At 46.2% G+C, this 24,555-nt stretch overlaps 3 protein-coding genes across 3 annotated transcripts; 2 read left to right on the top strand and 1 right to left on the bottom strand.

Moving 5' to 3' along the window:
* LOC142821104 (olfactory receptor 5AP2-like) lies at positions 1–1,025 on the top strand. Its single transcript, XM_075911908.1, is given in 2 exon segments — positions 1–121; positions 124–1,025. Coding segments are annotated over 2 exon segments (1,023 nt in total).
* A 9,996-nt stretch (positions 1,026–11,021) lies between these two features.
* Positions 11,022–11,978, top strand: LOC102445075 (olfactory receptor 11L1-like). The gene is made up of 2 exons (XM_075911907.1): positions 11,022–11,292; positions 11,578–11,978. The coding sequence occupies exons 1-2, from the start codon at positions 11,022–11,024 to the stop codon at positions 11,976–11,978; spliced, it is 672 nt and encodes a 223-aa protein (XP_075768022.1).
* A 6,504-nt stretch (positions 11,979–18,482) lies between these two features.
* LOC102444837 (olfactory receptor 11A1-like) lies at positions 18,483–19,472 on the bottom strand. The gene has a single exon (XM_006124806.2). It carries the CDS (start codon positions 19,470–19,472, stop codon positions 18,483–18,485), a length of 990 nt encoding a protein of 329 aa, XP_006124868.2.
* Between the last annotated feature and the right edge of the window lie 5,083 nt (positions 19,473–24,555).

Genomic DNA, 24,555 nt, shown 5'->3' with positions numbered 1-24,555 from the left:
ATGCTAGGGCTGATTTTATTCATTTACCCTAGATCCGTCCCATGGCCAAGGAAGACTGTCAAAATCAAACCTCCCCTGCCAAATTCATCCTCCTGGGATTTGGGGATCTCCCTGAACGGCGGCCCCTCCTCTTCCTGCTCTTTCTAGTGATCTACATGGTGACCATGGCTGGGAACCTCCTCATCATGGTGCTAGTGGTAGTTGATCAGCATCTTCACACTCCCATGTACTTCTTCTTGGGCAACTTGTCCTGCTTAGAAACCTGCTACAGCTCCACCATTCTACCCCGGCTTCTCTCCAGTCTCCTTACGGGGGATGGGACCATTTCCATCCGGGATTGTTTGACACAATTTTATTGTTTCGGTATGCTAGCCGCTACCGAATGCTACCTGCTCACCATGATGTCATACGACCGGTACGTAGCGATATGCCTTCCCCTCCGTTACACCACTCTGACGAATGGACGGATGTGTTTCCAGCTCACGGCTGGTCCCTGGACAAGCGGCTTTTTGGGCAGCACCGTCGTACTCCTTCTCATGACGAAAGTAACATTTTGCGGCACCCACGTCATGGACCACTTCTTCTGCGATTTCCCACCCATTGTAAAGCTGTCCTCTAGCGACACCCAACTGCTAGAACTCACCGTTTTCACTATGTCCTCCATCGGGTCTTTGGCCCCATTTCTACTAATCTTGGCATCCTACTTTTGTATTATCACCACCATCCTGAGAATCCCATCCACCACCGGCAGGCAAAAGGCCTTCTCCACCTGCTCCTCGCACCTTGTCATCATCACGATGTTTTACGGAACTCTGATCATGGTCTACCTGGTTCCAACGGCCCATGTTTCGAAGGACTTACACAAGGTGTTCTCTGTTTTCTACACCATCCTGACCCCCTTGGCCAACCCCCTCATCTACAGCTTGAGGAACAAAGAGGTCCAGCAAGCCCTGAGAAAAGCTCTCAGTAAGGCTCTGGCTTCTGCAAGATTTCAGATGATAAAATGGACCGATCTCCACTGGTAACCCACTGGAGGAGATTCTGGAAGATGGACGTTGCTGCACGATCAGATAGTTGTGTGCTTTGGGTTTGTGAAAGAAGACTCAGCTATTAAGGAGGAGTTGAGGTGTTAGGATCATGTGTAACTGCCACAAGGTGGATTCAAACCTGGGACTTCTAGAGTTTAATGTAGGAGCCGCTACCATTCGAGCGATAAAGCCAGCTGCTTCTCAACTTAGGCTGAAGAGCTTTCTTGTTCTTATCTCTCACTCTACATGGTCTCAGAGCCACTCCATGAGACAGTGATCCACTCTAGGGCTATGTCTACACTGGCAGGTTGCTGCGCCAGAAGTATGCAAATGAGGCTAAGCGTGAAATATTGCCGAGCCTCATTTGCATACCTAATGAGCTGCCATTTTGAAGAAGAGGCTCTTGTGCAAGAGGGAGCTGTCTACACTGCCCCTTCTTGCGCAAGAAAAACCCTCTTGTGCAATGCCGTTATTCCTGCAAATAATCAGCAGGGCTCGTCAAATAATGCAATCTACTCACCCGTGGTGAGTAGATTACAAGCCGGAAGAGCCGGGTTTGGGCAATCTGCACATGTGCAGAATGATCTTCGCATGTGCACATCGCTGGACAGCGTGGCTGGCGAGCGGGGCTCGCCGCGGTTTGGCGAGCACTGATAATCAGCGTAGCGGCATTGCGCAAGAGGGTTTTTCTTGCGCAAGAAGGGACAGTGTAGACAGCTCCTTCTAGTGCAAGAGCCTCTTCTGCAAAAATGGTGGCTCATTAGGTATGCAAATGAGGCTCGGTGATATTCCACGCTTAGCCTCATTTGCATACTTCTGGCACAACAACCCGCCAGTGTAGGCATAGCCCTAGGGTGCATCTACACAGCAGAGTTATTTCGGAATAGTGGCCGTTATTCCACAATAACTATGCGAGCATCTACACAGCCATTTTGTTATTTCGAAATGGTTTCGAAATAACGGACGGCTTATTCCAACTTCCATAAAAACATTCGACGTGGAATGACGCCTCTTCTGAAAGAGCTATTTTGAAATTAGGTATGCGTGGATGCTCTACTGCTGCTATTTTGAACTAGTCCCTCTCGAGGGCTGTTCTAAGTCATTTGTCTCCACTGCCTCCTGGAGCTCTAAGTCGAGATAGCATGTCCACATTACGGGAGCCAGCCTCAGACTCATATTGAGGCTTCCCTGCAGTGTAGGCAGGCTATTTGGAAAGAAGCTATTTCAGCATAACTATTCTGGAATAACTGCTGTGTAGACATAGCTTAGCTGTATGGATTATACAGAGTCTTCTATTTTTTTTGGGGGGGGGAAATATACCTATCTCATAGAACTGGAAGGGACCTCGAGAGTCATTGGGTCCAGTCCCCTGCCCCCATGGCAGGACCGAGTACCATCCCTGATTGATTTGCTCCAGATCCCTAAATGATCCCCTCAAAAGTTTACCTCACAACCCTTGGTTTAATAGACCAACGCTCAAACCAGTGAGCTATCTCTCCCCACCTTCTAGTCTTGGATTTCCCATGAGCTTTCAGAAGGTGCTATTTCCAAGCAGCTGAAGAGAATGGCGCACTGATACCTCACTACAAATCACTTGAAGATGAGTCCATAGCTCGTTCGCACATCTGGGAATATCCTGGCCGACAACTGTGTCAGACACAGATTACACTGAATTTTCCGACAGGTATTAGCTGCTGCCTTTAGGCGACCGGTGTTTGTTTGATATGCTTTACCTGGTGTTTTTCTCTTCTCATGGATGGAGGAGAATTTGGGGAGAGGAAAGCTGGTGAGAGGAAGCAAGAAAGAAAAATAATTCTCAGTTCATTTGCCTGGTGTTGTCTTCAAGCAGTCATTGTCAAGTCCGAGTCGAGTCTCTAGTCACTACAGTACAAGTCTCAAGTTGAGTCTGGAGTCCCTAAAGTCACTTTCAAGTCAAGTCCCAAGTTGAGTCTTGAGTCTTAATTTAAAAAATGTCAAGTCACTTTCGTACAAGCCATAAATATCGGCATTTCCGGTCCCTTTTTTCACCAAGTTGATTTAACAAAATTAGCAAGTCTCAAGTCAAGTCTCAAGTCACAAACAATGAACCCAAGTCGAGTCTCAAGTCAAGTCACCTAGGCGACTTAAGTCAGACTCGAGTTCAAGTCGTGGGAGTCGAATCAACAACTCTATATTTGCGATGTCACTGTTGTAGAGACCTGTGGAGTTATATCTTTTTTTCTTTGCAAATCTAATAAGTAATAATAAAATAAAGGAAGAGTTTAAAAGTTATGATCATGTTTTGTCTTTGACACATATTTTAGGTTACGTCTAGACTACATCCCCCTTTCGACAGAGAGAAGTAAATTAGACACTTCGAAATTGCAAATGAAGCGGGATTTGAATTTCCTGTACTTCATTTGCATAATCGTATCATGGCGCTCTTTCAAAAAAATGCTATTTTGGAAGTGAAAACTCAGGTTTACTGGATCTTTTGAAAAAGGCTTCAATTTTTGAACTAACCGTGTCTAGACGGCAGTTTCACTTTCGAAATGGCGCTTTTTTGAAAGACCACCATGATGCGATTATGCAACTGAAGCACGGGAAATTCAAATCCCAGATTCATTTGCAATTTTGAAGTGTCTAATTTATATTGCTCTGTCCTATCTATCTATCTATCTCTCTATCTATCTATCCATCCATCCCCACACACCCTCTCTATCTATCTATCCCCACACACCCCCTCTATCTATCTATCTATCTATCTATCTATCTATCTATCTATCTATCCCCACACACCCCCTCTATCTATCTATCCATCCCCATACAATGGAACCTAAGTCACGTCATAGACTCACAGACGTTGAGGCCAGAAGGGACCATCATAAACCTCTAGTCTACTGGAAGGCAAAAATCGGTCCACAGGCCACATCTGGTTCACCGATATTAGCTCCAGGTGGGCCTCCACTTCTATCTTTATCGGTGCCACCACAATTACCGTGACCCTGGTTCCCCTGGCAACTACATTCTAAAGGGGCTCTCACTCTGATAAGGCCTGGCTGGTACCAGCCAGGCTGCGTGGTTTTCTCACTGTCTCCTGTAATTTCAGATTAATCAGCTTGGATCCCAAGGACTGTGCCAACGCAAGGAAGTAGTCCTCTCCCAGTCGACATATCACAATTTCAGCAAAACAAAAGTTAATATCAACATGTCCATTTGTTGACGTCGGCTTATTTAGCTTATTAGGAATAACTACCTGTATTAGCGATAACATGTTTAATTGGCAATGGGCGGAGATACTGTGTAATCTTGGTAGTTCACTGGCTTATGTGCTCATCTCATTTCCATTGCTAGACCTATCAAATCGCTTCCCCTCTGTCCATCTGCTGCCTATATGGTCTAGTGTATGTTTTGGTTGAGTTAGTGCTCTCCAGGCTAACCCCTGGGTGGTACTCCACCAGCGCTGTGAGTTCAATAAATCCTATGCTTGTTTTCACCTGCACCCAGTGTGTCCGGAATTATTCCCTACACCATACCTCCCTTTGGCTGGGAATAGCGATCCACAGCCAATGGGAGTTGCCAGCACCTGTAGCTGTGGAGGGACAAAGTAACTCTGCTCCCAGGAGCCCACCAGAGACTCGCCCTGGTGAACAGACCATGTTATTGTTCTAGTCTGATGTCCTTCACATCACAGACCAGAGACACTCACGTTGCCACTCCTGTAAGAGGCTCATAACCGCCGGCTGAGTTAGAGAAGTCCCTCAAATCACCACTGAAAGATTCCATGGTCTAGAGAATCCACTCCCGTTAAAACCAGCCAGTGACTATGTCCCAGGCTGCAGAGGAAAGTGAGGAAAAATGCAAAACCCCAAAGAAAACCAAGGTGTCCGCCAATCTGACCTGGGAGAAAATTCCTTCCAAACCCTAGCTATGGGGGCCAAGTAGACCTTGAGCACGTGGGCAAGACCTTCCAGCCAGACATCTGGGAAATACATTTTTGGAGTAGCTCAAAGTTTTCTTCTCCAAGAAAGGGATTGGGATATTTTGACCTGACCTCCCTATAGTGAAACCATCCTACCGTTTACCTCTATGACTTTAATTACCCTCTCATTCGATGTGTGTTCCAAGAGCTTGCAAACAACTGAGGTCAAACTAACCGTTTCCTGAATTATTTTCCTTCTTGTTTCCTAAATATATGGCCTGTTCTCCAAGACCCCTAGAGTCTCCTTGATTTAAGCTCAGAGACAGAGAAGATCAGAACCATAGAAGATCAAGGGTTGGAGGGACCCCAAGAGGCCATCTGGTCCAATGCCAACCTGCTGGAACCTGTAGGATGATGTGTGAGAGGCAAGGAGGGCATCTATCCATTTTCTGGTGTGCTCTTAAGTTTGCTAAAGAACTGCTTTGTCCAAGTTGGGTCTTACTACTTGCATCCCAATCTAGGCTGCTTTTTCAGCTCTGCCGTGCCTCTAGCACAGTGGTTCCCAAACTTTTCGGCATTAACCTCCCTTTTCGATTTTTGAGAAACCCTAACCCCCCTCCTCCAAAAAAATAGCAGCACAACTTGTTGAGCAAAACTTGTTGAACTGACCAGGTCCAAAAAACAGTCACGGTCCCTTCAATTCCTGGGACCAATGTAAAAATGGGATTTTCTAATTTTTTTTCCAGATGGACCAGGCTCTTTCTTGCGGGGGTAGGGGGAATGACCGGGGGGCGGGGGGACGGGAATTGATGGGAGGCTGGGTTGTCTCACGCTCTCCCTGGAATTTCTTCATGCCCCCCAGGGAGCTTGCTGCCCAGTTTGGGAACCTATACAGCACCTCCCAACTGGCCACCTGTGGTTGCTGGGATGCTAAGAGCCCCTCAGTGTCACCTGGCAGAGACCCACTTGGTGGTGACTCATATCAGACTTGACACACTCATTACACCTAACACTTACACCACAAGAACCAGGTATCACCCAATGGAATCACTAGGCACTCAGTTTAAAACAAATGTAAGTTCCTTGGACTATGCAGGCAACCTATGGAACTCCTTGCCAGGGGATATTATGAAGACCAAAACCACAACTGGGGTCAACAAGGGATTAGATAATTTCATGGAGGATCAGTCCATTAGCATGTCTATTAGCCAGGATGGTCAGGACCGTAATCCCATGCATTGGGTCTCCTTAGCTAACAATTGGCAGAAACTGGGATGGATCATTCAGTTAATGACTTTTTCTGCTGATTCCCTCTGAAGCATCAGGCACTAGCCTCTGCTGGATAACAGTATGGACTAGATGGACCCTTGGTCTCACCCAGTATGGCTGGTTTAACATTCTTATGTCATAGAATTTAGGTATAAAGTGTGTTTTCTGAATGATCAAAATGAAAGCTGGTGACCCAACAGTCATTAGTATCACAGAATCCAAGGGTTGCAAGAGACCTCAGGAGTCGTCGAGTCCAGCCCCCTGCCCAAAGCAGGGTCCTAGATAAATTCGTGGAGGTTGGAGCCATCGATACTTATTAGCTAGGATGGGTAGGAATGGTGTCCCTCGCCTCGGTTTGTCACAGACTGCGAATGGGGAACAGGGGAGGGATCACGTGAGGATTCCCTATTTTGTTCACTCCCTCTGGGGCATCATGCATTGGTCACTGTTGGCAGACAGGATGCTGGGTTGGATGGACCTTTGGTCTAACCCAGGGTGGCCGTTCTGCTGTTCCTGAGTGGTCTCCATTCCCGCTGGTGTTTGTAGTGCACAGTGCAAGCCCGTTAGTGAGTTTCCCTTCTCATTAACCAATGGGAGCAGCAAGAGGTGGCGGCCTTCCCACAAGAGAGATAAAAGCGAAACCTTGCGTGGACGTTTCTCAGCGGCAACGCGCAAGGCAAAGCGCAACCCCAGGCCCACGCCACGTGACTCGCTCTCTGGGCAATGATGCAGAATGGGGAGCAGAGGATGATAGATGAGATGCTACAGAAATAGAACCCCAGGCTCGAAATCACAGAGGGAAGAGGGGACACCAGAAAATCAGCCTCGCGTGCAACCGAATTCAAGGTAAAAATCCAATAGTTTTGTTTCAACGGCATGAGATTTTGAAATGGCAACCAGGAGCTAAGGTATTCCACTGATGTTTGTTGTCCAGCCAGTGCGGGCAGGGGAAGAGGAAGGGGAAGGGGAAGGGGGGAGAGAGAGAGAGAGAGAAAGAGAGAGAGAGAGAGAGGGTGTGTGTGGGGATAGATAGATAGATAGATAGATAGATAGATAGATAGATAGATAGATAGATAGATAGATAGATAGATAGATAGATAGATAGATAGATAGATAGGGTGTGTGGGGATAGATAGATAGATAGATAGATAGATAGATAGATAGATAGATAGATAGATAGATAGATAGATAGATAGATAGATAGATGGGGTGTGTGGGGATAGATAGATAGATAGATAGATAGATAGATAGATAGATAGATAGATAGATAGATAGATAGATAGATGGGGTGTGTGGGGATAGATAGATAGATAGATAGATAGATAGATAGATAGATAGATAGATAGATAGATAGATAGATAGATAGATAGATAGATAGATAGATAGATGGGGTGTGTGGGGATAGATAGATAGATAGATAGATAGATAGATAGATAGATAGATAGATAGATAGATAGATAGATAGATGGGGTGTGTGGGGATAGATAGATAGATAGATAGATAGATAGATAGATAGATAGATAGATAGATAGATAGATAGATGGGGTGTGTGGGGATAGATAGATAGATAGATAGATAGATAGATAGATAGATAGATAGATAGATAGATGGGGTGTGTGGGGATAGATAGATAGATAGATAGATAGATAGATAGATAGATAGATAGATAGATAGATAGATAGATAGATAGATAGATAGATGGGGTGTGTGGGGATAGATAGATAGATAGATAGATAGATAGATAGATAGATAGATAGATAGATAGATAGATAGATAGATAGATAGATAGATAGATAGATGGGGTGTGTGGGGATAGATAGATAGATAGATAGATAGATAGATAGATAGATAGATAGATAGATAGATAGATAGATAGATAGATAGATAGATAGATAGATGGGGTGTGTGGGGATAGATAGATAGATAGATAGATAGATAGATAGATAGATAGATAGATAGATAGATAGATAGATAGATAGCTGTAGTTTCTGAAAACTCAGTGTCTTTATTGTGTTTTAACTCCCCAAATCTCTGGTCACTTGTGGCTATCTTGAACAGTTTAAGAGACACAGCCCTACGAGAAAAAGAAATAGATCAAGGGTAAAAAATCAGGATAGGACAGTGCGGACGCTGAAATGCTGGTCTGAGAATACTGGATCCCACGTGCTAATCCTTCTAACCTGGGTGCACAGCGCAGCGTCGACATGTCTTACGAGATGTAAAGTCCAGTTCGATGCTCCCGGTGGTGTCGTCTAACCCTAGAACCTAACAACTCAAGCCCAGCCAAAAGAAAGCTGCAGACACCGGGAAGGTGTCTGAGAAGAGGAGTCCCATGTAACTTCTCTGCAGCCCCAAGCCACATTGGGTGTATCTACAAAGGGTCCAGCTACAGGCTGGGCACTAAGATGCCATAGGTAGGACGTCAAATGTCGCTGTTCGCACTTAACTCCTAAAATTCTCTCACCGTAATAAGAGGAAACTCCTGGAGTTGGACAGGACCATAGAAAAGGGCCTAGAAGGGATCAGTCCAGTGGTCCATATACCCAGGAAGGTCTCTGTTTGATAGCATAGACTGTATCAAATATCCCCAAGAAAGGGAGGGGTGGGGACTTTATAAACAATTTCTTCATTATCCCAGAGAGATGCTGCTTTAAGCCCAGAAACAAAGGGTTTTTTTTAATCTTAAGATACTATAAATGTACCTGGGGATAGTCTGATAATGCCAATCAAAAACCAAGTCTTTTATGGGCATTAAGACTAGTCAAACATTTGTCATCTAAAGGTTTCTCAACTGCAAAATGGAAGTTTTGACACAGATGTAGCTTTTCCCAAACATGTCTGCTTTCCTGCAAAACTCTTCAACAACAACAACAACACACACTCACACACACACACACACACACACACACACAATGAGGAGGAACATTTTCAGGCAAAACCGGAAAACGTTTTGGTTTGGGGCTGAGAAAAACTTGGTAATTTTCCCTGAATTCCATGATCAAAAGCAAAAATAACGGATAAATATATATTTTAAAAATATGTTGAGGTTTTAACTTTTTTTCCAGCTGAAAATTGGTGTTTCTCGGGGAGTAAAATGCCTCTTGGCATTATGAGAGGTGGGACACAGAACACTCCTCCAATCTTCTTTCAGAATGATAGTTGTCACCTTCCACTTTATAATGCCTGATTACAATGAGGGTGAATTCTTTAAAAGGCTGACAAGATAAATCAGGATATTAAAGAAGAGAGATAGAGAGATAGGCAAGAGGTAAGATTTGGGACCTCAACTCTGTATCTTAGAAGAATAGTGTTCAATCCCTATTAAAAACAATAGATGGCAGCCAAAAACAAACAAACAAACAAACAAACAAAAACAGACTAATTTGAATAATTTTAAAAGGGATGGAAAATAAGAGAGAGAATATTGTATTGCCTCTGTATGAATACTGCATACAGATGTGGTCACCTCATCTCAATAGATAGATAGATAGATTAGCATTGGAAAACGCTCAGAAAAGAACAAAAAATGTGAAACGAGTGCCATATGAAGAGAGGTTAAAAAGACTGGTACTTTTTAGCTTAGAAAAGAGGAGGCTAAAGTGAGGGAGGGTAGGATAGAGGGCTATAAAATCAAGACAGGTGTGGAGAAAGTGAAAAAGGAAACGTTATTGACTTGTTCCCATAACATAAGCAGTAGGGGTCACCAAATACAATTAATAGGCAGGAGGTTTAAAATGAAAAAAAGGAAAGTTTTTTTCATGCAGTGTACAGACCACCTGTGGAACTCCTTGCCAGTGGATATTGTGAAGACCAGGACTTTAACAGGGTTCAAAGAAGAGCTAGATTACCTACCTAAGAAAATGAGAACTACCATACTTGGGTCAGATCAAAGGTCCATCTAGCCCAGTATCCTATCTTTCAACAATGGACAATGTCAGGTGCTTTGGAAGTGAACAGAATAAGTAATCAGCATGTGATCTCTTTCCTGTCATCAATTTCCAGCCCCTGACAAACAGAGGCTAGGGAGAGCATCCCTGCCTATCCTGGCTAACAGCCATTGACGGACCTAACCTCCAGGAATCTCTCTAGCTCTTTTTTGAACCCTGTTAAAGTCCTAGCCATCACCACATCCTCTGGCAAGGAGTTCCACAGGTTGACTGTGCACTGACTGAAGAAAAACTTCCTTCTGTTTGTTTGAAACCTGCTGCCTATTAATTTCATTTGGTGACCCCTAGTTCTTATATTGTGTGAATATGTAAACATGCATGGATTTATCTAGCTCTTTTTTGAGCCCTGTTAAAGTCTTTATTTTCCGAATAACCTCTGGCAAGGAGTTCCACAGGTTTCTGTCCACTCCCTCTGGGGAACCTGGCATTAGCCACTGCTGGCAGACAGGCTACTGGGCTAGATGGGCCTTTAGTCTGACCCAGTATGGCTGTTATGTGTTTATATTAAGGGTTATTAGTGTATTGTAGTAAATTTCTGCTCCGAAAACATGGGGGGAGGACACCAAACAGGATCAGAAGTGGGATCCCAGCCTAGGATATGGTTTCTGCTATAAAATATTAGGAATGTAGGGTCCCACTGAGGGCGCAAAAATGAAACTTTTAGAGTACAGTCACTTGTGTGTTTCGGTAGAGAACTTGTTGATCTCTTTTTGGCAAAGTTGGAAAACTAGAGTCTACAGCTGGAAAGATGCTGCATTAGCAATATGGGCACGTCACACGCGATGAAGGTGAAAGACTTAACATTTCTACTGTGAAATATGAGGTACTGCACGGAAAAATCCCCCAATGTGTTTTTCTTGTCCAAAGGTGGTCCCCATGGCAGACATGGAAGTCGGAAATGAAACCGCCATCAAAGAATTCATCCTCCTGGGATTTGGAAACCTCCCCGAATTACAGAGTTGTCTCTTCCTGTTGTTTCTCTTGATCTACATTATGACCATGGTTGGGAACATCCTCATTCTTGTGCTAGTGGTGGCAGATCAGCACCTTCACACCCCCATGTATTTCTTCCTGGGGATTTTGTCCTGCTTGGAAGCTTGCTACATCTCCACCGTCCTGCCCAGGCTGCTGGCCAGCCTCCTGAGTGGGAATGGAAGCATCTCTGTGGGTGGTTGTTTCGTACAGTACTATTTCTTCGCTGGCCTTGCCGCGGCGGAGTGTTACCTCCTCTCCGTGATGTCGTATGATCGGTATTTAGCCATCTGTAAACCCTTGCATTACGGAAGAGTTATGAACGGGAGACATTGCGTCCAGTTAGCAACGGTTTCTTGCCTCATTGCCTTTGTGGTCGTCACCATATTAATATGTTTGATGTCCCGGTTAACTTTCTGTGGCCCTAGAGACATTGACCACTTCTTTTGTGACTTCACCCCCGTCGTCCAACTCGCCTGCAGCGAGACCAACTTGATAGAACTTGTGGCTTTCTGCTTTGCTTCCATAGATATCTTTCCCCCTTTTCTGTTAACCCTGATGTCCTACATCTATATCATCACCACTATTGTAAGCATCCCCTCCACCACCGGGAAGCGAAGGGCATTTTCCACCTGCTCCTCTCACCTGATGGTTGTGACCACTTTCTACGGGACCCTCATCATGGTGTACGTCATACCAAGAACAAACACACTGAGAGACCTGAACAAAGTCTTCTCGGTCTTCTACACCGTCCTGACCCCTTTGGTCAACCCGCTCATCTACAGCCTGAGAAACAAAGAGTTCAAGGAGGCCTTCAGGAAATCAGTCAATAGATTGGTGGCTTTTGCGAGGAGTCGATGATAGCGAATTAAGTCCCCGTTGGCTATACCGCAACACGATACATTCAGCTGTGTTCTGGAGTCACTGAACACAGAACTGTGTCTTGTTGATTGTCACAGGTCTGGTTGTTTGGGTTCACTCTTGATCAACTATTGAATGAATGTCCTTTGTGTCTCTCCCTTCCCTTTGTTCATGGATGATAAAGAGCTAAATCGGTGTATTAAAGACGAGAGTTAGGGAAAGAGACCAGACTTGGGAGGTCAACTCTCTAGGTTAGAAGAACTGTGTCCTATCTCTATTGAAAAAACTAAGTTGGCATGAAGAGTCATTAGTGTATAGCTATGTCTATACTGCAGAGCTTTTCCGGGATACCTCTGGTATCCCGGAAAAACTGTGCCATGTCCAAGGAACGTGTCTGCTTTTTTGGAACAATTTCCGAAAAAACAGTTGGGTTCTTTCACCATCCCTGTCATCCTCATTGTATGAGGAAGAAGGGATGTGCCAAAAGAGGATGTTTTTCCAAAATTTGGCCCCGTGTAGACGGACCAAATTTCAGAAAAGCTTCTTTCAAAAGAACAGTGCGAAAAGAGACACAAATACACAGTTTGTGTATCTTTTCCCCACTTTTCTTTGCAGTCTAGACATAGCCTAGTATGGTAAATTTCTGCTCCTAAAACATGGGAAGGAAATCCCAAACATGACGAGAAGTAGAATGTCTGCCTAGGAGATGGTTTCTGCTGTAAAATGTTTGGCGTTTAGGGTACTGCTGATGGTGAAAAGCAAGAGGAGAATAAAAATTGTCTAATCTCACCTCCCATTTCAGGGCATCCCAAGAACTAGAGAATGCGTCCAGAGCGTCTTTGTAATAATATATTAATGTAATTACGTTGGCTTGGTTACTGATTTTTTTTCTGTATGACAGTATGGGTGTATCTAAGCTACATGGCTCCATCAACAGAGCCATGTAGATTAGGCAGGATGGCAAAGAGAAATGAGGCAGCAATTTAAATAATCGCCGCTTCATTTAAATCAAAATGGCCACCATGTTGTGCCGATCAGCTGATTGTTGGCACAGCGCAGCAATCTAGACGGGATCTGCCGATGAAGGGTTCCGGGGTCAGCAGATCCCTGTCTAGACCGCCACGCTGAGCCAACATTCAGCTGATCGGCATAGCGCGGTAGCCATTTTGATTTAAATAAAGCGGCGATTATTTAAATCGCCGCTTCATTTCCCTTTTTCGAGTAAACTGATCTACATGGCTCCGTCAACAGAACCATGTAGTTAGACGTACCCTATGGGATTAACTCAACTGGGGACCATCTGAAAAAAGTATCTCAAAGTGGTAGCCGTGTTAGTCTGTAATGTTAAAAACAACGAGTACTCTCGTAGTGCCTTAGGCAATGTCTACATTGCACGCCTATTTCGAAATATCTCTCATTATTTCAAAATAACTCACTTTATTTCGAAATAATTCGTTTTCTCTCACCCTATTATTTTTAAATAATTTTGAACTAACGGGATTCGGACTCCAACTCCTGTAACCCTCATTTCACGAGGAGTAAGGGACGTCAAAGGGCGAGGGTTCTTTCATCGACTTCCTGCTGTGCAGACAGCACCAAAAGTCGAGTTGAGCAACTTTGACTTCAGCTACGCAATTGCCGTAGCTGAAGTTGTGTAGCTTAACTCGACTTTGTCCTGCAGTGCAGATGTACCCTTACAGACTAACAAAAATATATATATAGTATCATGAGCTTTTGTGGGTATAATTCGTTTAATCAAATGAGCTGCATTGGAAAAAATGGGTTTACCCATGAAAGTTCATAAAAACATAAGAATGACCATACTGGGTCAGACCAGCTGACAGTGGCCAATGCCAGGTGGCCTACAGGGAATGAACAGATACAGGCAATCCTCTTGTGATCCCTCTCCTATCATCCATTTCCAGAGAAACAGAGACTAGGGACACCATCCCTACCCATCCTGGCTAATAGACATTGATGGACCTAACCTTCATGAATTTATCTAGTTCTTTTTTGAACCCGGTGAAAGTCCTGCTCTTCACAACCTCCTCTGGCAGGGAGTTCCACAGGTTGACTGTGCACTGCGTGAAATTTGTTTTGAACCTGCTACCTTTAGGGAAGGTATTCATTTTTCTTCTACTTGTTGGGTACATGGGGTTATTTGTGGGGCAGGGGGATCCCTGGCATGTAGAGTATGGGGAGAGCTGTTCTCAATGGGGCAGATGGCAGAACAAGGAGCAATGGTCTCATGTTGCAGTGGGGGAGGTCTCACTCACTTGTAATCCTCAGCAGGAAGCCGCCCCCTCGCCGTCGATGGGGACCGAGGATGGGGACCGAGCCCTCGGATGGGTTCCCTAGGGAGGGGCTGGAATCTCCATCCCTAGAGGTGTTCAAGTCCCGGCTTGACATAGCCCTGGGTGGGATGGTTGAGTTGGGGTTGGTCCTGAGACTTGATGGTCTCCTGAGGTCTTCTCCCACCCCACAATAATGTGATTCCATGAGTCTAGAAGGCTAAAAGATGAGTCCCACCAAGTGGAGCATCTGAAATGATGTCGATCAATCTGACCACGACTGCAAGAAACACGACCCGTTCCAGAGCTGAAGATGGGAAAGTATGAGACACAGTGAACAGACAATTTCCATGGCCCTTGTCCATGCAGCAATTTAATGGTTTGACTAATATTTCCATTATAATGACCAAACCCAAAGACACGTATTTCACTTATTGGCTGGCTGCCTCTCTGTCTGTCTGATCTTTCTTTTGGGAGGTTGGTCCTGCCGAGAGGGCAGGGGACTGGACTCGATGGCCTCTTGAGGTCCCTTCCAGTTCTAGTGTTCTAGGGTTATATGGGTTTATGAATGTACCTCTCTCTCAATAATGCCGTTATGTGCATTCATTTGTGGAGGCCGCAGAGCAATCAAGACCAAGCAACAATCAACTAGTAGAAAAAATTAGACACACATAACACAAACATACATTTTTCCTCTCTTCTGCACATCACAATCCATCAGCTCAAGCACGTGTCTGCTTCAGTAAGCTTTTGGCATGATTGTCTAAATGAGTGGTTTTCAATCCATCCTCTACAGACCCCTCTCTGTCTGCAGACTATGGCTAAGATTTCCATAGGGGTCTGTGTCTCCATTTCAGATTTGCTGGGGGTCTGCAAGGGTCTGTCTAGACTACAGGGTTTTGTTGACAAAAGTGGACTTTTGTCGACAAACTATACCTGCGTCCACACTGCCTTTGAGTTATGTCGACATAATGTCGACAAAACTCAGCAGTTTTGTCGACGTATGTAAACCTCATTCTACGAGGAATAACGCCTTTGTCGACAGAGTTCTGTCGATAGAAGGCATTATTGCATTTACACTGTCCTTTGCGTCCACTCTGTTATGTCGACAAAGCGGCTTGCTTTGTTGACAGAACTGGATGTAGTCTAGACGCTCTATGTCGACATAAGTTTTGTCGACAGATTCTGTCGACAAAACTTATGTCGAAGTAAGCCTGTAGTCTAGACATACCCCAAAGGAAAAACAAAAAAGGTTGAAAACTGTTGATCGACATACAAGGTGTTGTGTTGAAAGCAAGAAAGGTTTGCTTCTGATCCGGAAGTTTGGCTTCAAATCCTGCAAGTTTTTCTTCATGCAGCACAGATTCAACCTGTGGAACTCCTTGCTGGAAGATATTGTGAAGACTAGGTCTTCGACGAGGTTCAAAAAAGAGCTACGCAAATTCATTGAGGTTAGGTCCATCGCTGGCTATTAGCCAGGATGGACAGGAATGGTGTCCCTATTCTTTGATTGTCAGGAAATGGAATGACTGGAGAGAGATCACTTGATGATTCCCTATTCTGTTCCCTTCTTCTGGGGCACCTGGTATTGGCCACAGTCGACAGAGAGGACACTGGGCTGGATGGCCCTTTGATCTGACCCAGTCTGGACTTTCTCATGTTCTTAGCTGAATCAAGCTGTTAGCAGGAAAAGTATTGCAAGATCTCCTCGCAGATACGCTCATCCAAAATGTTTGCTGGAGTAATCACTCTATTTGCAAAAACTTGCAAAACCATGAGGCGTCTAGCATCACCTTAAAGACTAACAAAACATGCGGAGGGCATCATGAGCTTTTGTGGATACAATCCACTTCTTCAGATGACTGGAGCATTGAAAGTCCAGTTCCAATATCAGTAGGAGATGTGGGGTGGGGAAGAAGGAAGGGGGAGAAATAGTGAATTAGAGTGTTCATGTTACATGAAGCTGATAGAGAAGGTGCAAATTGTTCTTAAGTGCCCATTGTTTGGAGAAGATCCATAGAAGCAGAAGATTCAAAGAGACTTCAGGAGATCATCAAGTCCAGCCCCCTGTCCAAGGCAGGACCAATGCCAATCCCAGAGGTCAATCATCTAGCATTTGATATAGGAGGTTTACTGCAAACCAGTAAATTGAACATTGAGGACAGTCCTTGCCAGTGCCCAGAATTCCTCGATCTGCAAGGAGTAAGGGAAGCCGACAGGAGCTTGTGCTCCGATTGGTCTTCCACTGTGGGGATGCCACGGCGATTTGATTTAAGGTCAACCAGTTTCGCCTACGCAACACCAGCTATGACGTCCTGAGGTCTCCTCCAATCCTAGGAGTCTATGATTTTGCATAGCTGGCATGGTTGACCTTAAACCCAACGGCCTGGCCTGCTGTAGACCAAGCCTGAGAGAAATTCTACCACCTCAAAACAGCCCATTTGATTTTAGAACTGTCAGTGGCTTCATGGCTTGGATTACCATGTACCACGATGACACACTCTGAGCCTGGACAATTGACCGAGTTCTGGGGTGAAAGTCAGGAGAGTCGGGAATATCTGCTGGGGGTGACAGATACAGAACGATTCTGCAATGGGATTTTCCACACAAAACGCGCATGTGCCAGGGGTTTCCAGAAGGGGCTGGCTTGGAATGGGTCGGGAAATAAAGACAAATGCATGATTCAAGGGGCGATGTCTCAGCGTTCATTGAAGGGTCCAAAGGAAGAGGGAAAATTGCCCCTGGACTTTCTTCCTCTAGCTCCCAACACTGATGTTCAGGGTGGGATTTATACACCATAACCTCACTGATAATTGGCCAGGAGGCAGTGTCAAAAGGGGTGTGAAATATTTGATGGGGGTGTAAGAAAGATTTCCTGAGTGCATGAGAAGAAATGACAATGTAGGTTCACATAATCCACTATTGTACAAACATTAATAGGAAGCAACAGAGGATAAGGATGGGGAAGGGGCGGCTACACTGTATAATGGGCACTAGGGGGCAGCAGAGAGTGGGGTGGGGAAGGGGCGGCTATACTGTACAATGGGCACTAGGGCAGCAGAGGGTGGGGTGGGGAAGGGGCGGCTATAATGTATAATGGGCACTAGGGGGCAGCAGAGGGTGGGGTGGGGAAGGGGCAGCTATACTGTCTAATGGGCACTAGGGGGCAGCAGAGGGTGGGGTGGAGGAGACACGGCTATACTGTATAATGGGGACTAGGGCAGCAGAGGGTGGGCGGGGAAGGGGCAGCTATACTGTATAATGGGCACTAGGGGGCAGCAGAGGGTGGGGCTGGGAAGGGGCGGCTATACTGTATAATGGGCACTAGGGGGCAGCAGACGGTGGGTGGGGAAGGGGCAGCTATACTGTATAATGGGCACTAGGGGGCAGCAGAGGGTGGGGCGGGGGAGGGGCGGCTATACTGTATAATGGGCACTAGGGGGCAGCAGAAGGTGGGGGTGGGGGAGGAGCAGCTATACTGTATAATGGGCACTAGGGGGCAGCAGAAGGTGGGGGTGGGGGAGGAGCGGCTATACGGTATAATGGGTACTAGGGCAGTGGAGAGTAAAAAGAGAGATTTAAAAGGCTTAGAATTTTCACCTGGGAAAAGAGGAGACTAAGTGACTAAGGAAAAGTTATTTACCTATTCCCACAATATGAGAACTAGCGGTTACCACATAAAATGAATAGGCAGCAGGCTTGAAACAAACAAGGGAAGTTTTTCTTCACACAGCACACGGTCAACCTGTGGAACTCCTTGCCAGAGGAAGTTGTGAAGTTCAGGACGTTAACAGGGTTCCAAAAAGAGCTAGATACATTCCTCGAGGTTAGGTCCATCAATGCCTATTAGCCAGGGTGGGTAGGAATGGGGTCCCTAGCCTCTGTTTCTCTGGAAATGGGTGACAGGGGAGGGATCACGTGAGGAGTCCCTGGTCTGTTCCTTCCCTCTGGGGCATCTGGCATTGGCCACTGTCGGCAGACAAGATACTGGGCTGGATGGACCTTTGGTCTGACCCAGTCTGGCCGTTCTGATGTTCTGAAGATGATGCAGCTGTCTGAGAACTCACTATATCCCAATATTCTCCTATCACACTACCAGAGGGTTTGAATGTCAGTTACCGTAGAGGCAACCCTACCAGACTTTTGGTTTAATCCTCTTAAATGAAACCCAGCTGGTGTCTTCTGACTACTATGGACCAGCTGGGCCATTGTTTTAACTTGCAGTGCCACGCTGGCTTCTGTGGAGCTTCTGCTGACAATTTGGTCCAAAGAATGTATGGAGAACTTTTCCGAGGGCCTCCTTAACTTCTCTGTTTCTCAGGCTGTAGACCAGGGGATTGACCAAGGGAGTGAGGAGGGTGTAGAAGACAGAGAACACTTTGTTCAACTCTCTCAGGGTGCGATTTTTCGGCACCACGTAAACCATGATTATGGTGCCGTAAAAAACGGTGACAACGGTAAGGTGGGAGGAGCAGGTGGAGAAGGCCTTTTGTCTCCCGCTCGTGGAAGGGATCCGCAAGATGGTGACCACGATGCAAGCGTACGACGTCATGGTCAAGAGGAAGGGGGCCAGGGTTTCGATGGAGGAAAGAATCAATGTCACCCATGTGGTCAGGCTGGTGTCCCCGCAGGAGAGTTGAATCAAGGGGGTGAAGTCACAGAAGAAATGATCGATTTCGTTGGGGGCGCAGAAACGTAATTGCGACACCAAAGCCATCATGATTGTACTGCCCAGAAAGCCACCGGTCCAAGACCCAGCCACCAGCAAGAGGCAGTTCCTAGCCTTCATGCGGACGGCATAGTGCAAGGGTTTGCATATGGCTACGTACCGGTCATAGGACATCGCGGCAAGGAGGTAACATTCTGAGGCAGCCAGGAAACCAAAAAAATAGAGCTGTGTGAGGCAGCCAGGAACGGAGATGGTCCTGTCTCCCGTCAGGAGCCCGGCGAGCAGCTGGGGCAGGATGGTGGAGCTATAGCACGTCTCCAAACAGGACAAGTTCCCCAGGAAGAAGTACATGGGGGTGTGGAGGTGCCGATTGGCCACCACTAGCAACACAATGAGGATGTTCCCGGTCATGGTCACCACGTAGATCACTAGAAACAGCAAGAAGAGAAGAAATTGCACTTCCGGGGCATTGCTGATTCCCAGGAGTACGAATTCTCTGGCGGACGTCTGATTTCCCGCCTTCCTTTCCTCCATTCAGTGTGGCTACCCTGACAGAGAAAAAGTAAGAACAATGCACATAGGTTCCAAAATAACTAGGATCCATATTCAACCAGGTCACTTTGCATCTAGTTCTGGGGCAAGGACGTGGATTCACTGGAGAGGGTCCAGCAGAGGGCAGCCAAAATAATTCAGGAGCTGGAGCGCATGACCTACAAGGAGAGGCTGAGGGATTTGGACTTGTTTAGTCTGAAGAAGAGAAGAGTGAGGGGGGATTTGAGAGCAGCCTTGAACTCCCTGAAGGTGGGTTCCAAGGGGGTGAAAAGAGGCTGTTCTCAGTGGTGACACTAAGCTAGGGCAGGAGGTAGATACGCTGGAGGTCACAGAGAGGGTCCAGAGTGACCTAGACAGAGTAGAGGATTGGGGTGGGTGCAATCCATCCCCTCATCCAGGTCATTGATAAAGAAGTCGAACAAAACCGTCCCTAGCACCGATCCTCAGGACCCGCCACTAGAAACCGACCACCAACCTGACATCGAGCTGTTGATCACAACTCGTTGGGCCCGACAGTCTAGCCAGCTTTCTATCCGTCTTATAGTCCATTTATCCAATCCAGACTCCCTTAACTTTCTGGCAAGAATATTGTGGGAGACCGTATCAAATGCTTTGCTAAAGTTGAGGTATATCACATCCACCGACTTCCCCACATCCACAGAGCCAGTTACCTCATCATAGAAGCTAACCAGATTGGTTAGGCATGACTTGCCCTTGGTAAATCTTTCTCTCTCTCCTCTCCTCTTTCTCTCTCTCTCTCTCTCTCTCTCTCTGGGTACATCTAGATTACATGCCTCTGCCAACAGAAGCATGTAAAATAGGCTACCCGACATAGTCAATGAAGCGGGGATTTAAATATCTCTGGCTTCACTAAAATTAAAAATGGCCTCTGCGCTGTGACGGCTCAGCTGATTTTCAGCACAGCGTGCAAATCAAGACGCGGATCAGTCAACAGGGAAAGCCTCTGTCAACCGCTCCTGTAAACCTCATTTCATGAGGCATAAGGGAGTGGTCGACAGAGGCTTACCCTGTCGACCAATCCACGTCTTTACTGGCGCGCTGTGTCAACGATCAGCTGAGCCGGCACAGTGCGGCGGCCATTTTTATTTTAATGAAGCTGGGGATATTTAAATCCCCGCTTCATTGACTATGTCAGATAGCCTATTTTACATGCCTCTGTCGGCAGAGGCATTTAATCTAGACGTACCTCTGTGTCTCTCTTTCTCTCTCTCTGACCAGCACCCAATGACTAAGGAGTTAAGTCAAATACCTAGCAAAGGTGTTGAGCAGTCAGCCAATAAAATGCAGACAGGAATTTCAAACTGGAAAAGAGGGTTCTCTCTCTCTCTCTTTCTCTCTCTCTTCTTTTTTGAGATCAGAGAAATTTCTCCCAGGGATTGAGGGAGATGGGAGACATTTCTTTCTCCAAGAACGGACTTCTTAAAATGTGTATGTAAGTAGGGAGAAGTTTAGATTGCCCATCAGGGTTTATTGTTTTCCTTGTTTGGGGATTTGGAAGTCATGTCTGAGCTGGCTAATTGTGTTTTTATCTCTTTTGTAACTAAGGATTACAGTCCGGGGTTTTTCCCTGAGGATCTATATCAAATGGTGGCTCTTTCCATCTAGCCAATGTACGATGCTTGCAACTGTAGTTTTGTTTTGGTAATAAAAGATTGGTTTTTTTTTTCTAATTAACCAGTATTGGTTGATTGTTGTGTCCTTCAGACCAAGTGCCTAGTTACAAGGGCAGAGTTATTGTTCTCTGTGGATTCCCTGTTTTCCCAACTCCAAGCAAAATGGAGGAAGGAAGTTTCTTAGGTGACCTCTTCCCTGGTTTTCTTGGAATTACTTGGGTGGTAGCAGCGGGTTCCCCAAAATATGGGAATTTGGGTTTTGTAGGGGGAAGTTTTGGTACCAGACCCTGCCAAGTCCAGGTTTTGGGAATCTCTTGCAGGCCCCCAACCTCTGCATTCGGTGTGCCAGAGTGGGGAACAGCCTTGACGTTGGCCCTTGGTGAATCCCTGTTGATATTCCTGAACCCTTTCCCCTCTTCCAAGTGCTTCAGAATGGATTCCTTGAGGATCCCCTCCATGATTTTTCTGGAGACTGAGGTAATACTGACCAGCCTGGATCATCCTTCTTCCCTTTTTTAAAAATGGGCACCACATTTGTCTTTTTCCAATCATCCGGGATCTCTCCCGATCTCCACGAGTTTGCAAAGATCATGGCCAAAGGCTCCGCAATGACATTTGCCAACTCCCTCAGCATCCTCGGATGCATTCAATCCGGACCCATGGATTTGTGTATGTCTAGTTTTTTTTAAAAATGGATTCAATCCAGACCCATGGATGAGGGGGCTTGAGCTGATGACCTACGAGGAGAGGCTGAGGGATTCGGGCTTGTTTATCTGCAGAAGAGAAGAGTGAGGGGGGATTTGGTAGCAGCCTTCAACTCCTTGAAGGGAGTACGGTTTCTAAGACAGCGCCATGTGATTTAGGATTCGCGATCCTATTTTTCCAAGTTCGTCAGACACTTGGCAAAATTATTTTTAATAGATTTTTCATAGGACGTATTATTTAAGCACCCAGAGTCCCATTTTCGAAAGTGTAGATTTTGAAAGGTATGTCCTACTGAGATTTTCAAAGGCATGTCAGAGTGTTAAGTGCCTAGATGCTTTTGGAAATCCCTCTAGACACCTAAATACCTTAAGAAACCTGGCCCGAAGGCACTTTGGAAAATGGGACTTAGGCTCGTCAATGCATCTGAAAATGTCATGAGGCTCCTAAATCAATTAGGCAGCTAAATCTACCGAATCTTTTCCATCTTTTCTGTTCTGAGCTGGGGGAACACTCAATGCATCTTAGCTGCCCACGGGCTCCTGCAAAGAAGGGGGCATTGCCTGACGAGCTGAGACAGCAGTAGCACAAGAGTGTCCAGATGGCCAGGCAAGACCAACGCCCAGTGCAATCGGGGCTGGAGAAGGAGGCGGCAACCTTGCACCGGCCACAAGGCAGAGATGGGTCTTCTGAATCACCCCAGTGGCACCCTACATGTGCTGCCCGACTGATGTGAGTCTCCAGCCATGGAACGGCTCGTGGTTTCTACGCCAGTGGAACAGCCGTAACGCAGATCTCCCAGCAAGGCTCTGCAGCATCTCAGTCCAGCAATCACCGACTCTTAGGACATGAGAACTGGAAGGGACCTCGAGAGGTCATCGAGCCCAGTCCCCTGCCCTCATGGCAGGACCAAGCACCGTCTAGACCATCCCTGAGAGATATCAGTCCAACCTGCTCTTCAATATCTCTAGGGATGGAGACTCCACAACTTCCCGAGGCACTTTATTCCAGTGTTTCACCACCCTAACAGGTAGGACGTGTTTCCTAATGTCCAACCTAAACCTCCCTTGCTGCAGTTTAAGCCCATTGCTTCTTGTCCTGTCCAGAGAGGCCACAGACTACTATTTTTCTCCCTCCTCCTTGTAACACCCTTTCAGGTACTTGAAAACTGCTACCATGTCCCCTCTTTGTCTTCTCCTTTCTAAACGAATCAAGCCCAATACTTTCCATCTTCCCTCAGAGGTCTTGTCTACTAGACCTTTCATCATTTTTATTGCTCTTCTCTGGACCTTCTCCAATTTCTCCACATCTTAATTGAAATGTGGTGCCCAGCACTGGACACAATACTCCAGTTGAGGCCTAATCAGCACAGAGTAGAGCGGAAGAATGACTTTTTGTATCTGGCTCACAACACTTCTGTTCATGCAGCCCAGAATCATGGTTTTTTTTTGCAGCATCACACGGCTGACTCATATTTAGTTTGTGGTGCACTCTGATCCCTAGATCCCTTTCTGCCGTACTCCTTCCTAGACAGTCGCTTCCCGTTCTGTATGTATGAAACGGATTGTTCCTTCCTAAGTGGAGCACGTTGGATTGGTCCTTATTCAAATTCATCTTATTGACCTCAGACCATTTCTCCAGTTTGTCCAGATCATTTTGACTTATAATCGTATGCTCCAAAGCACTTTCAATCCCTCCCAGCTACGTATCATTCAATATCTTTATTGTCGATGAAGATATTAAACAGACAGTGTCAAAATATTAGGGACATTCCAGTATTAGGGTCAGCAGTGAGATAAAACCAGGGGAGAGGAGAGAAGTGAGGGAGAGATGGAAATGCAGAGGCAAACCCTGTGCCGGGTGGGAGAAAGGTGTCTGCTCTTTCCAAATCTGTGTGGATTTCCCATCAGCTTGGGATGCCTGGAAGCTGTGCTGAGATCCCCAACTATTCCTGACTGAGATGGATGGATGGATGGGCTGGCAGGAAGGCAGGTGGATGGATGGATGGATTGGCAGACTGATGGATGGATGAGTGGGTGGGCGGGCAAGAAGGCAGGTGGGTGGGTGGATGGATGGATGGGCAGACTTGAGGATGGGTGGAAGGAGGGATGGATGGACGGATGGATGGGCAGATGGACAGACAGATGGATGGATGGATGGGCAGATGGACAGACAGATGGATGGATGGATGGGCAGATGGACAGACAGATGGATGGATGGATGGGCAGACTGATGGTTGGATGCATGAATGGATGGGTGAATGGGCAGATGACGAATGTATGGGCAGACTGATGGATGAATGGATGGGTGGATGTATGGATGGATGGGTGGATGGGCAGACGATGAATGTATGGGCAGGATGATGGATGGATGGATGGATGGGCAGACAGATGGATGGATAGATGGACAGACAGACAGACGGATGGATGGGTGAGTATTTCCTTTTCATCAGCAGGATTCCCTGCAGGATAAGAAGCAGACCCTAAAATCCAGATACGGGGAAAATACCCATTAATCGTGCTCTGTGGTGAGACTTGAATCAGCAGAAAACACTGAGTAACATGTGTGGAAGGGCCTCAGGTTTTCCCCTAGCACGGAAACACGTACCTTCAATCCTGAGTGCGGAGCTACTGCCTCTCGGCTGAAGATGACTGGATCTGGGGAGCGGAATCTGGCTTCTCTCTCTCTCTTCGCACGCTCTCAGTCTCCCGGCGTGATCTCTGCATGCT

Source organism: Pelodiscus sinensis, chromosome 30 (genome assembly GCF_049634645.1).
Source record: "Pelodiscus sinensis isolate JC-2024 chromosome 30, ASM4963464v1, whole genome shotgun sequence".
Classification (NCBI taxonomy): domain Eukaryota; kingdom Metazoa; phylum Chordata; order Testudines; family Trionychidae; genus Pelodiscus; species Pelodiscus sinensis.
This window is presented reverse-complemented; position numbering and strand designations above follow the sequence as displayed.